Below are 14,537 nucleotides of genomic sequence, written 5' to 3' on the forward strand. Positions count from 1 at the left end.
GAAAAAGCACAGTGAAAGCTTGGGAAAAACATTTCTCAAAAGGGAGATTGTTGTATGAACATTGGTTTGAACATTTGACCAATGGAAATGGAAAGAAAACATTTTTTCCCTGGTAACTCCTGAGATGTGGTTCTCCGTATGTGGTAGGGGAAGTGAGGTGATGTCACTAATGAAACTGTCTGATCAATCTTTTTAAGAGTGCACCCTCCTCCACACCCCCCTCCACCTCACCGCACAGAGTACCATGGCAACGCTTGCACAAGCTCAACCAAGATTTGCAGGGTGAGTTGGAGGCCCAGAAGCACAAGCAGGACCTTGCTCAGCAGCAGGTTAAAACACTAAAGAGAAGCTACACTGAAGCCCAGGATGCTGTGCGCCACCATGAGGCTGACATCCAGGCTCTGCAATCCAAGCTGGCCTCTGCAATGGCTGAAATCGTAGCTAGTGAGCGTGCTGTGGCCCGTATGCGTAATGAACTCAAGCTTGAGCAAGAACGTTCCAGGGAACAGGAAGAGGATTGGGGACACAGTGAGGCCACCCTACGAGCCCAGCTAAGGGACAGTGAAGACAGACTCCGTGAAGTAGAGGCCAGCCTCTTGGAGAGGAACCAGGCCCTCAGGCACCTGGAGCATCAGCAAGCCCTGCAGAGGGACCACCTGAGGGAGGTACAGAGGCTCCAAGAGAGGCTACAGGAGGTGACTGCCAGACTAACTGCTACTGAGGAGGGTCAAGCACTGAAGGAGGAGCGCCTGAGGAACGAGCAGCATAGCATGCAAGAGAGTCATGAGAGAGAAAGACAAACCCTAAGTAGAAGATTAGCTGAGGCTATAACTGCACGGAAAGAGATGGAAGACAAGCTGCTAGAGGCTGAGCAGCAGGTAGAAGCCCTGTTAAGAGGGAGGCAGGCTTCAGGAGGAAAAGAGGATAGAGTAGAAGTGCTGAAGCTGCAAGAAGAGCTGGCCCAGAAAACTGATATGGTTGAGACACTGCGAGAGAGTGTCCGTAGGCTAGAGGAAGAGAAGGGCCAACTTACATGCCACTGTCAGGAACTTCTCAACCAGATAGCAGAGGCAGACCGCGAGGTGAACAAGCTTCGCAGTCGTCTGGAAACAGAGGAGGCTGATTATTACACCCTGGAGCACTCTTATGAGAGGGCATCTGAAGAGTTTCAGAAGATGAGCCAGTTCCTCAAAGAAAAAGAAGAAGAGATCCGCCAGACTAAGGAGATGTATGAGAGGCTGGTGGAACGCAAGGAGGAGGATCTGAAAGAGGCCCTTGTTAAGATGACTGCACTTGGCAATAGCCTGGAGGAGACTGAGCAGAAGTTGCAAGCCAAGGAAGAGCTTCTCTGTCAGATGAGTCATAGTGTCTTAGATAAAGTGGAGCCCTGCAGTGCTGAGAGAGATCTGCAAGCTAAGCTTGTGGTTGCAGAGGACCGCATTGCAGAGCTAGAGCAGCATCTCAATGCCCTGCATCTGGGCTATGCTGGCCTCTGCATGGAAAGGCAGCAAATGCCAGAACGTCACAGAAAGGAAAGGGTTAATACCTCAAACTCCTTACCAACAAACACAGAACTGTCACTTGCATTTGACACTAGATCCAAAACAAATACCTCCTCAGATGGTAAGGAGTCTCAAGCTAAGAGGCCACGGATACGTTTTTCCAGCATTCAGTGCCAAAAATACATCAGTTTAGAGGGCCTGGACACCAGTAATGTAAGCAGCACCTTTAAAGACAGTCAAAGTCAAAAACTTAGTCAAGATGTGAGCCAAGACATTCATTCAACTGAAGAAAGCAGCACTTCTGATATCACATTCCATTACGCTAGTGACCCAGAGAAATTTATCTCCATCATACATGCCCTAGAAACTAAACTACTGGCCACTGAGGATAAGCTAAGAACCCTGACACAGAACCTAAAGGAGCAAAAAGGTGGCAAAGCAGAAGACCTACCCAAGTCTGATCTAAAAGAGACTGATAATAAACCCCACCAAGAGAAAGAACCTAGTTTTGGAACTGGGTGTCAGATTAATGCTGCCAGTATTGAATATGCCAAGGCCCTAGAGTGTGTGGAAACTAGTCGAGAGAAAGTCAGGGCTATTCTCAGTGGCTCTCATGGGACCACTGATTTACAGCTGCACTCCTTGTCAGAGATAGAGAATGAGTTGTTCAATGCAACACTGTACATCAAACAAGGGGAAAAAACCTTGGAAGAGAACTCACTACAGGTCCAACAAAATCAAACCCAAGAGACTCTCAACAGCAGGGAATTAGACGAAGATACAATGCACCTCTTTGCTAAAACCCTGTCTTTTGAGGCAGTTGTTTTAAACAAGATGGCTTTGTTAATACAGAATTCAGAGTCTGACCTCCTACAAGGTCTTGCTAAGATACAGGAAGACATCAAGAGTATTAAAAGAGATGAAGAGGATTACTTGGCTATAGTTTATGCTGATGTCTTGACAAGGAAATTAATGTTGGAGAGTGCATTCTGGAAAGAACTGGAGAAAATAGAAACACAATTTGAACATTCAGATGTTGCTAAATCAAGAGAGGGCAAAGTTTCAAGTGGTACAGATATTGATGCCACAGTTATCTTAAACACATTCTTTAAAGCCGAACTAGCTTACTCTTTCCAAAATCTCAAGCATTTCTATGAGGAAAAATTTAGAACACTTAAAAGGGAGCTGACAGAAGCCCATAATAATTTACAGAAAAGGGAGTTGGCATTGAAAGCAATTTTTGAAGCTTTAAAAAGACCTGATTTGAAAAATGTAGTCAAAGAAGTCAAAAATAACTTTGGTTTTAGTCAGCAAAGGCTAGCTGATATCCGTCCTCCTGAACTTGCTCCCTATATGGAGCAGATTGAAATGGAAGAGGCCAGAGACCTGGCAGAGGAAGTTATTGATAGGCAACTGGCTGGAGACATGCCGTCTTGCAGTGTTGACACAATTGAGTCACTGCAAAATGCACAAGACAGTCTGGCTCATGAGCTTCAAAGACAGGCATCAATCCTTCATAGATATGCTCAAGAGATAGAGAGTGGTGGCAGCCATCCAGAAGTGGCCAGTATGATTCGTGCTCTTGCCGGGCACCAGGCTACACATAATTTCACAAGTAGCTCCCTATGTATGCGTGAAGCCCTTATCCAGGCTCAAGTGGCTTATGTTGCCTGCAGGTTACGAGCCATCCATGAACGGGACTTGGGCCAGTGTCAGCAGGCAGGTCAGCACATGGATGCTCTTGTCAAAGAACATGCCCACAATGTCAGTGCCATCCAAGAGAAATATGAAGCATCCTTGCAGGAGGAGCGCTTGAGCTTCACGCAAACAGTAGATATTTTACAGAAGGAGAACCACACACTGAAGAACGAAATCAGCAAACGTGTGAACCAGCTCTCCCAGCAGCAAGAGCAACTGAGCCACCTGGAGAAGCATTTCCAAAAGGAGACCGAAGAGCTGAGACAGAAGCACAAGCAGGAGTTAAGCCAAGCAGAGCAAGGCCGTGCCTCCACAGAGCTGGTCCTCATGGAGACCACAGCTGACAGCCAACGAAAGTTAGAGGTTCTGCTGCTGGACATGGACACCATGGAGGAACGGCATGAGGGTCATGTGAGGAAACTACAGGAGCAGTTCCAAGAGAGGATCAGTGAACTGCAGCATATACACAAGGAGGAGATTCAGAAGTTGCATGCCCAGTATATGGACACCATTCGCTGTATCCAAGAGCACCAACAGGGCACGGAAGTCCCAGAGATCTCTTTCTCACTGCAGCATGATGAAGCCACAGCACCAATGGAGGAGGAGGAGCAGGGGAAGGGAGAGGAGGAGCATACCATGTGTGAGGTAGACCCCATGGTGGTTCTCAAGGACAGGATCCAGGAGCTGGAGACCCAGATGAACACCATGAGGGATGAACTGGAGAACAAGCACCTAGAAGGAGATGTGGCCAGCCTAAGAGAGAAATACCAGAGAGACTTTGAAAGTCTTAAGGTTTTTGCTCTTTCATTTTACCGTAGTGAATTCATTTTTTATGAATGAGTGATGAGTAGCAGAATATTTGGTTGCTTTTGTCCTTCACACAAACAGTAGTCTTCATCCGTCCTTATTAGGCCTTTATACTAATCTCAAGGAACAATTGAAATTGGAAAATGGTGTAAATTAAGAAATTCTCTTGCTAATTTAAAACAAGATTTTAGATTGCATAAGTTTCCTGTAACCAGTAATGTGATTGTAAACATAGCTCTTTTATATAGAGAAAGAAAAACTATCCACATCAGCATCTCATCACTTAAGTAGGTCCTAATAAGTAAAAAAGTCATTGTCACTTGCATGTTCTACTTTCACCACAATATTGTTTCTTCATTTAGGCATCAGTACACTGTACTCATTTCCCACATTTAGAAATAGCCTGTCACTGCCAGACTACAGAATATCAGGGACAAAATACAGCACCTTGGGGACACAAATTCACTGCTTAACTCACTTTTTTTACTAACTTGAAACTTTAGAACACAAAAAGCTTGCATGCCTGCCTGCAGTGTTTTTATTTGTTTGTTTGTTTGTTTCTTTCTTTCTTTCTTTTTCTTTTCTTGTCAGTAATGCACTGTATAGCCCACTGAGCTCTTGACAGATATTGCACTGAAGTCATAGTCACAAATTAGAACATACATTAAATGTAAAAAAAAAAAAAAAAAAAATTGAGACATGATGACAACATGTTTAAACCTTTTGTCTCCAAGGCCACATGTGAACGTGGCTTTGCAGCAATGGAGGAAACACACCAGAAGGTGATAGAGGACCTCCAGAGGCAGCACCAGAGGGAGGTCTCTAAACTCATGGAAGAAAGAGAGAGACTATTGGCTGAGGAAACTGCCGCCACAATTGCTGGTAAAGAAACCAACTACATTACCACCTGCAATTGATGTAATTGTTTTTTAACTGAGATTGACCATACCTGTGTGCTCTAAATTTAATGCAGCTATTGAAGCTATGAAGAATGCACACAAGGAAGAACTGGAGAAGACCCAGCGCTCCCAATTGAGTGGACTGAACTCTGACATTGATGAGCTTCGCTTGCAATATGAGTATGTTTTCTGGCAACAACCACTTTCTACACAACCAGACTGTGTTTAAATGAACAAAGCTAGTTCAGTCAGGAAACTCCCCAGATTCCAAAAGCTGATCAGTTCCTGCCTGGAGCACATTTCCCAATCATCATTTCACTCCCAAATTTCAAAGCCTTTTAAATGTCACGTCAGTTCACCTTGACAGGTTGCTTGTCTAGCTGCCCTGTCGTTGCTTCTCATGTTTTACAGCATTACTTTAACCCACCTTCTCCTCAGCTCCACTTACTTGGACCTGTTTTCATGTTTTAGGGGGGAATAGCATTCATCCCTTCAAAATATGTATTTGTGGCAGCGATTTATGAAACCAAATTTGTGCAGCAGCTAACATAAAAGCAGATATTGTTAGTGTGGAGCTGAACTAGTTAACCCAACTGCGTGATATACATTTATCGTGGGAAAAGGGAAGGCGGAATGCAAAGCCAGGAATGAGCTGGGTTGGGGAAAGGCTGGAGTGTGGAGCTGGGCAGACCAGGACAGGGGGAATATTGAGTGGAGCTGAGTGAAGCAGGTCCAGAATGAGGTCCAGGTCTGGGGAGCGGGGCTGACAACATGAGGGTCTGGAGACGGAGCAGACAGGACTGCAAAGGATGGGAGACAAGGGTCAGGAAACAGGAATATGTATGACATACGACGTGTAGGACTGACTGAAGCAGAGGCTATGACCTTGCAGAGTGGTAGTGGCAGAGCTGGGTATTTAAATAAAACTGATTATGACGATGTGATGCTGCTGGTGTGGCTCTCCTCTGACTCCAGCACGCCAGTCATTCACTGCGATTCTCACTCGTACATGTTCAGCCACACACAAGGAGACAGGCACTGAGAGATAGGCTAAATGGGCAGAGGCACACACTGTGACAGATTAACTCCACCAAAGTCAAACCCATTGTCAATCCTCATTGTTTAATAAATATTTTTCCTGAACAGTTGAGTTCAGAGTTGTCCTGAATGAACCATGAAAATTGGCACCACAGCATTGCTTTAGAAGAGCAGACATGCTCATTTCACCAATGCTGGATCAGCAAAGGTTTAAAAAAGTTATCTTATTATGCCTTCTGGTCCCTCTGGCTCTATGAGCTTATTGGCAGGACATGCTCAGGTAAAACATGAAGATCAAATATTGAAAATACGGATACAATTTTATCTGTAAACCCTGAAGGGGAGAAGATTTGTGTAACTTAATTATGGCAACATCGGTGGATGGCCAAAATGTGAATGAATCAATGCAGTTGGTATCTATTAGTTGCAGTGGGGATAAAAACCAAGAGCAGTGGTCTTGCAGAAATGGAGTATGGGATTTTTATGATTGTCCAAAGATTGTAGAGGTATGGAGTTATGCGATCTGTGCAGTTTTTATAGTTTTGATTTTAGCCATCCACTTTTTTTTCCTTGATAACTGAACTCCACAAAAATGGTCCTCTGAGCTGTGCTCTAACCATAAGCTTATGTGAGCCTGAGCAATGGGAACTCCCTGTACATGGAATGATGTTAAATGGCTTTTGTGATCACTGTGACTTGAGCACATTTGTTAATTTAACATGAAATGCGAATTGAAATTGGTACCATGTTGATCCAACTGTCCAGGGAGGAGCTGCAGTCCGTTCAGAGGGAACTGGAGGTTTTGTCAGAACAGTACTCCCAGAAATGCCTGGAGAACGCTCACCTGGCCCAGGCACTGGAGGCCGAGAGGCAGGCCCTCAGGCAGTGTCAAAGAGAGAACCAGGAGCTCAACGCCCACAACCAGGTTGAAGACACATACAAGCACATGTACATCATATATAAACACCTTTCTTCTTCAGACAAGAAATTTACCTCTTTGTGCCCAACAGGAATTAAATAACCGTCTGACTGCAGAGATCACTAGAATGCGCTCCTGCTTCAGTGGTGAAACTGCAATGTCGCCTCTTACCCAGGGCAAGGATGTTTATGAGCTGGAGGTATGTAAACAAACACACACCACATCCCCATAGACAACAAGGTTTTGCTCTATAATCTGAGTTATCCTTCTCCTTTTTTTAGGTATTACTACGGATTAAGGAATCAGAGATACAATATCTTAAACAAGAAATCCACTCTTTGAAAGATGAACTGCAGTCTGCATTAAGGGTATGGGAAGTCATTTTGGTCAAATTCTTTGAATGCAAATTCTCATGTTCTCGTCAAAATGCCAAAAGCTTACTAGGAGTTTCACTGATTTCTCAGGACAAGAAATATGCCACAGACAAGTATAAGGACATCTACACAGAGCTGAGCATTGTGAAAGCAAAGGCTGACTGCGACATCAGCAAGCTGAAGGAGAAACTGCTCGTTGCCACAGAAGCTCTTGGCGAGAGGACTGTGGATGGAGCAGTCACACCTGGATATGGTTAATAGACAACTATTAAACTTTTTTGGAAAGCCCAATTGCATTTTTGTAGTGAAAATACAGTGAAAAATGAAATGGGGTTAATACTTTGAACATCAATATCTTATGTCATTTTTTTTTTTTTTTTTTTTTGCATTATTGAGTATAGTTTTTTTTATATATTCTGATTTCATTCTGCTACTTTTTTAATCTCACGTAGCCCAAATGATAAAATAATTCCATTAGTATGTTCATTTTCTGTTTTTCTTTCTCTTCTTTTTCCTTCTTTCTTTGTTTCTTTCTTTGTTTCTTTCTTTCTTCATTTATTTATTTTGTAGATATCATGAAGTCAAAGAGTAATCCAGACTTCATGAAAAAAGAGCGATCAGCAAATGCCAAGCAAACCAGAGGTGTAAGGTCAAAGGTGAGAAAGTAGTTGACTAGATGCTCCTTGGTTTTCTTTCCTAAATACTGGCATTGTCTCTCAAATCTAAAAGATATGAATCAAGTAAAATCTACATACTCTCCCGTTACAGTTTGTTGGCACAAAGTGAGGTGATGTTTCAAGCTTTCAGTGTGCGGACTTGTTAAATGTTTTGCCATTTTGTCTGGCACCACCTAGGAGTGTGCTCGCCACTTCAGGGCACTTGTTTCTCCATGTATATTTGTTTTTGTAAGTGGTAAAGAAGTGACGCTGTAACTGTAAGTTTTGTTGTTGATGTTGTAAGTTTGTCATACATATATCTTTTTGTCCATCAGTCTGTCACTGAACAGGTCTCATGGGATAGCTGACACTCCCATTGTGGGGTGATTTCCCTCCCCCTGCCCCAAGATGTGCTGTAGGTATAGCATGACCTAGAGTGAGCATGCCCTACCCCACCTCGCATGACCTCCCCTCTGCCCCACCCCTTCCTTTTTTGGCCCCACCCCACACTCCCAAGAGTTGGTTGTAGTGTCAACATGTAAGAAAAACATCACAGTTATGGTCTCTAGCAGGTTTTACAGGAGTTTGTATCAGGCATCGCCCAAAAAACATAGACTACCTTGTGAAATCCCACTTTTGGATCATTGCTGTCGGAAAAACTGTGCACTTTAAAATCTGTGCAACAGGTGAACAAAAGTATGTATTTTTGCAGTATATGTTGACTTGAGCAGTCACCCCTAGTTCTAGTAGCATGCCTCCGCGATTTTGCAGAGGACACGCTATTGAGCACTAGACAGTTTGTTGCAGTTTTGCTGTGCAGTGATAAGTTGGGGAATATCAATTTTATCCAACCGGTTTATTGATGAACTGTCTCAGACCATGCATGATATACTTAAATGATCGCTGTCTTTTTTGTTTTGTTTTGTTTTGTGGGAAACATCTAAGATGTTTTAACTTCTGTTATGTTGATGTGAAGTAACCATTTGTGTGACCTGTTGTCTTTAGTCGGTCTGTCAGTCTTTGTGTCTTCATTGCGTGGGAAGATATCTCTTCTCCAAAAATATGTGCATCATGTTGTTTGTGCAGTTTGTTTGTCTGTGTGGCTAATTTGCATGAGTGTGTTCAAACACTACCACTTTTTACAAATGTTTTACAAATCTTAAGTTGAGACCTGTGATTATTAAGGTCCTACAGAGCTGAAAATTGTCCAGGTTTGGCAAATACATCGCATTTAAACACAGTAATTGAAATTTGCTGGTATTTTTAAAGTTGTCTTCTGCCTACAAGCCGTTTTCATGTAAGTATTGGTTACCTTTCTTTTCTCTCTCTTACAGAGCCTTAAAGAGGGACTCTCTGTACAGGAGCGCATGAAGCTATTTGAGGCAAAGGATTCCCGAAAGATATGAATACTGGGGTTCTGAAGTTTCCTGTCTCGTAACTAGCCTTGGTTTTTGGCCAGATTAAGGCCGTGCAACTATAGGAGAGGACTCGTACGTTAATGGACACAATCTTTCAGTATCATTTCTAAACCTGGACTGGCTGCTTCCCCATCTGTAATGAAACGTTGCCACTTTTTGTTTTATTTTTATTCTGGGAAAAAAAGCTCTTTTTGTTTACATAACTGAATCAATCCTGTGTAAGTTTTCTTTAGTAAAAACCTTGCTATGGAATCTGTCCAAGCTGAAGAAGTGTCAAGCTTAAGCTGTGTTACCTTTGAGAGGGAAAAGTGACAGCATTTTATTTTTTTATTGATCCACCAAAATGCCGAAACAGACAGCAATACACAGTATGAATAATATATATTTCCCAATATGAATTAAGTAAATATCTGCTGTATTTTATTGTTTTGGTTATTTCTATATCTAATAATTTTTATGTGTTCTGTGTTGCACCAGTTGTGTTGTACATAACTACTGGAAAAGTGGAAGATTATGGTTTGCCATTGAATGTTGGGGCATCTGCTGTACTATATCTATGGTTTGATTGATAGTGAAAAATGTGATGCCTAGCTTGCTGATGTATGAGTGATATGAGTGAATATTATGAGTGTTTGTGTGAAGGGGTGTACGGGGGGTTGCACTTACCACTTGACTACTTGAGGAAGATGTTTCTTTTATTTGTCTCAGATTGGTGTAGTGACTTCAACTATTATTGCAGTGTAACCAAACATGATGACCTTTGTCAAATATGGTAAACAACAGTGACTTGTTAGTGATGATGAAGTTTTTTTTATCTCTTACAACATGAATTTGAGTTTGCTCAGCTTTGAGTTTAGTGTGATAATTTCATCTCAAAAAACATGACACTATTTAGGACTTTGCATGACTATATGGTAATTTGAATTGCTGATATGATCACTTTGCCTCATTTTCCGCTTTTTGCTTTAGTGTGGAACTCTTGACATTAATAAGCTTTGCTTTGCAAGTCCTACTGTTTAGATGTTGAGATTGAAATGTTTTACTGTAAATGGCAGTCTTGAAGCACTTGGCCCAATCCCTGACCTCTCACTGAAATGTCTTTGTCTTTTAAATAGTCTTTGTGCCTCAACTGAGTGAAGAATATACACATCAATGAAACCTGTGCAGCTATGGATACACACTGTATAGTATTCAAATCACGCCTTGTATATATATATATGCCACACGGAAAACCTCTGTGTTTTGTACCTTGTACTTGTACCTTGCTTACTAGCTCTATATGAAATATATATATGAATATTTTTTATTTTCATTTGAATGTATAACGTCAAATAAATGAAGTGTTTCGGAATCTTGACATAATTTTGTATCTAACTAGATAATTACTGTGTAAGGAAACTCAGATGTCTTGAAATGATTGAACCTCCCCACCCCCCACGCTGCATTGGAACGTGGTTAATTATGAAAGAACTTGCATAATAACATGACATTTTATTATCAGCAGACATCAGCATGGATGACCAAATAGTATTTCTGAACTAAACGTTGAAATTTTATTTTACACATTCAGATCACTTCTAAGATTCATATCACACATAATCTAACTCTTTAATACTGGCACTAACAGGCATGACCAGTAGATGGAGACATAAAACTTTGTTCTCAGTTGATTTAAAAAAAAAAAAATATATATATATATATATATATATATATATATATATATGGGTATACATAGTAAAAGCATTTTTCTCAACATTTGCAAAGTACAAGAAAATAAAGGAGCAGCTTAAACAAATCAACAGCTAGAACAAAGACCAGTCTTGCATTGCTGACTCCATTAATACAGTTCCTAAAAGCAAAACGATGTTAGTAAATCATAAGGATAAAGGCAAACAATCAGTTCACTACAAGTTTATAAGAAATATTTTTCAGTTGTTTTGAAAGAACACATGTGCTTTATAGTTTTGCTAGGCATGTTTCCTCAGGCAGGTTGAGACCAAGAACTAGGGGCCCTGATTGCAGTTAGGATTAGCACTTGAGAGCAAGAAGAGCCAAAGTAGTGAAGCTCTAAGAATATATTTCAACAGGGAAGTGAAAGTGCTGTTGTGCTGCATCAGCTGGACCCAAGTGACATTTTGAGTTTCTCTGTATATTGTTACCTGGAATGAAATTAGTGCCCATGGACACTATTGGAATTACTCAGAATTGAATATGTCATGCCTAACTGCTGATTTTTTTTTTTTTTTTTTTTTTTTTTTTTTCAGTTTTCAGTACGAACATGACAAATTCACAATCATACAATCCAAATATAGTCTCTGCCAGCACTAATTTCCTTCTATGAATCATCATATGAACAGCCTATTTTTTGTTATTCTTTCTTTCTTAAATCTTATTGATTTTACATCGGTATTGTGGACAATAAACAGTGACCTAGCAAAGATGTGTGAATGAACTGGTCTATGATTTGACAGACAAGACATAAACACTAACAAAAACACTAACCAACCCTCAGTTCTGTCGACTCCTACCCAACCCTCACATACCCATTAACCCCTCCAACCCCTCCACTAGCTATGGAAAAGCAAGTATTAAGTGAGAGGAAAATAATCTTATATAGTTGTCATCCAGATAGATGGTATCCTTATTCAGATACTCAGTAAAGGTCCTCCAGGTCTTGTCAAAGGATTTATTGGAGTACGTGAAACTCTAACATTCAAGTTTGATGTGGTTTAGGATTTCCTTGAGCCAACTATTGCATGAGGGGGAAGAGTGTACCTCCACTTAACTAAAATGACACGTCTCACTAATAGAGTTGTAAAGGCCAGAACATGCCACTTTATCAGTATGTTTTGTCAAATAGGGCTATGAGAGGTTCAGGGTTTAGGTTCAAGAACTGTCCCAAATGTGTTGAATATTTGCCACCAGAAATCTGAAAACAGTGGACAGGACCAGAATATGTGAGTATGATTGGTGGGTGACTGTTTGCACCTATTGCAAATCTGGGTCAGTTTTTGCATTTGTATAATGTACTCTGAAAAGAACCTTACAGGGCAATAAACCATGCCTAGCACACATAGAAGAGTGGACTAGATCAAGGACATGGTCCCACTGGTTATCAGGTATTGGCACCCCAATTTCCTGCTCCCAAATCTGCTTCAGATGGGTTGTTGGATCAGAGTTAAGGCAGTCAATGGAGTTATAGATTATGGAGATGCAGCGTTTCTGGACAGGATCCAAAGCGAGAGGAGACTCAATCAGGGCCCAGGGGGATGTTTAGGGAAATTAAGGTATTTAGATAAAATGAAATGTCAAATTTGAAGGAAACAAAAAAGTGGGATTTGAGCAGGTCAAGCCTAGTTGAGAGCTCTGCGAAATCTGTGGAGATTCCTTCCTTACAGAAATCTTTGATATTAAAGAAGCCCTTTTCATGCCAAATAAAAAAAGTGGGGTCAGAAGGTGGTGGGAAGGTAGGAATGAAATTTTAAAAACTGAGGCTAAATTAGAGGGTTTGTCTGGTCCAAAATGTTTACCAAACTGTATGCAGATGTTAACTGCATTGGATACAGCTGGGTTTTGGGAAATGTTAATTTTGAGGAGAAGTTGTGCAGTAATGGTAGAATGGAGGGAGCGCTTTAATGACAGCAGTTCCATTTGGGGCCATGAACAACATGCGTTGGCTCTACTATCGATCCAATAACATAACTTGTCAATGTTGCACAACCAGTAATATTGAAGTTGGGCAGCGCCAGACCACCTGGCTTTCTGGCTTGCTGAAAGCATGACGGTTTTCTTAGCCCATAGAAATGTTAACACCATCTGATCTAGCTGATGGGAAAAAAGACATTCTCTTAAAAATAGGAATGTGTTGGAACAGGTATAGTAATTTGGGGAGAATCACCATCTTTACAAGGTTAACATGGCCTCTTAGGGACAAAGGGAGAGAGCACCAGCGAGTTATATCAAGTTTACATATATCAACAAGCGGGTGAAAGTTTTTTTGTTTTTTTTTTAGCATTTTATAGTATTTAAAGTATATGCCCAACTGAATTAAAATGTCTTTGGCAACTGGGAGGGATGAAACTGAGTTGGAGTCGTAAAACAGCAGATCATCTGCATATAGCAACAGTTTGTGAGGGATTATTCAGTCACTCATCCTGGTGATGCCCTTAAATATTCCCTCCTCTTAAAGCCAAATGGCCAGGGGTTCAACTAACCCTCTGACAAGTTACCTGCATAACTGTGGCATCTGACTCTAACAGAAAGAAAGAAAGAAAGAAAGAAAGAAAGAAAGAAAGAAAGAAAGAAAGAAAGCACAGATTAAAACAGAGACAGATACAGTAAAAATATAGAAAGCTCAAGCGTTCTCAGCAGTAATGATAAATGTCTTATAAATGCTGTATGAGTCTGGTTTTAAATTTTTTGCCCACATGAGGGAGCTATTGGTTAGGATCAATGACATTACAGTATAGAGATTGTGCTGTGTTTGTAGGAGAATTTATCATTTTTCATATCAAAGACATCAGGGTGGTCAGAGAACCTGAAAGCAAACACAGGGACAGTGTCCGAAGTGGTAACCTAAAGGAAATCATTTAAATTGAGACATTTGAGACAGTCTGCAGGTGTGATTTGTCTCAGTAAAGCACTGAGGACTCCGCACTGTTGGCAGGCTATGTTACACTTACAGCAACTAGGTCTAAAAAAATTATATACATATATATATATATATATATTGTTTCACATTTTTAAAAATGCAGGAAAAATTCAATCACATTTGATGCTTCCAACATTTCCTCATTACTATGAGTAATATTTTAAATTCTATTAAATTCTATATCTTAAATTGTTTCTAACAACTTACTGCCTCGATGGAGGTCAGATCTTGCGTAGATCTGAGTGTGCTGAGGAATTTTTTTTTTTTTTTCACAGTTAAAATCTTAAATTCAAACATACTTTAAAATGACTGAAAGAAATGTGACTTGAATATCTCTGAGTCAATTAAGATGTTCAGCTTGTATCAAATATGGATATAAAAGAGTGCAGACAGGTGTTTTGACCTCTTCGGGATGAACAGTCTTTGTGGTTCCTCTGGTCATGGCAGTTGACCTTTTGCGGCTGCGTCTCGAGTGTGAGGCTGGTGAGGGGGCAGGAGGAAGCAGGACAGCCCGGTGCTGTGTGCCCGTCCCAGGGGCGGACAGGTGCTTCTCTGCTCAGCCTACGCGGAGCTCT

The 14,537-nt window shown here is 41.1% G+C and overlaps 1 protein-coding gene across 9 annotated transcripts in view; it reads left to right on the top strand.

The window, feature by feature from the left end:
• Positions 1-10,995, top strand: part of mprip (myosin phosphatase Rho interacting protein) — a 51,454-nt gene extending 40,459 nt beyond the window's left edge. For 4 of the 9 annotated variants that reach the window (XM_030077269.1, XM_030077270.1, XM_030077273.1 and 1 more), the window contains 9 exons: positions 198-3,992; positions 4,742-4,889; positions 4,981-5,086; positions 6,710-6,869; positions 6,955-7,062; positions 7,145-7,231; positions 7,328-7,490; positions 7,808-7,893; positions 9,228-10,995. In XM_030077269.1, coding sequence (XP_029933129.1) covers positions 198-3,992; positions 4,742-4,889; positions 4,981-5,086; positions 6,710-6,869; positions 6,955-7,062; positions 7,145-7,231; positions 7,328-7,490; positions 7,808-7,893; positions 9,228-9,299 — 4,725 coding nt within the window. In that variant the 3' untranslated portion in view covers positions 9,300-10,995. Of the gene's footprint in view, positions 1-197; positions 3,993-4,741; positions 4,890-4,980; positions 5,087-6,709; positions 6,870-6,954; positions 7,063-7,144; positions 7,232-7,327; positions 7,491-7,807; positions 7,894-8,228; positions 8,309-9,227 lie in introns of all 9 variants that reach the window. The other 5 variants (XM_030077276.1, XM_030077278.1, XM_030077275.1 and 2 more) reach the window with 3 other exon arrangements.
• Positions 10,996-14,537: the final 3,542 nt, after the last annotated feature.

This window comes from Myripristis murdjan, chromosome 19 (genome assembly GCF_902150065.1).
Source record: "Myripristis murdjan chromosome 19, fMyrMur1.1, whole genome shotgun sequence".
In the NCBI taxonomy this organism is placed as follows: domain Eukaryota; kingdom Metazoa; phylum Chordata; class Actinopteri; order Holocentriformes; family Holocentridae; genus Myripristis; species Myripristis murdjan.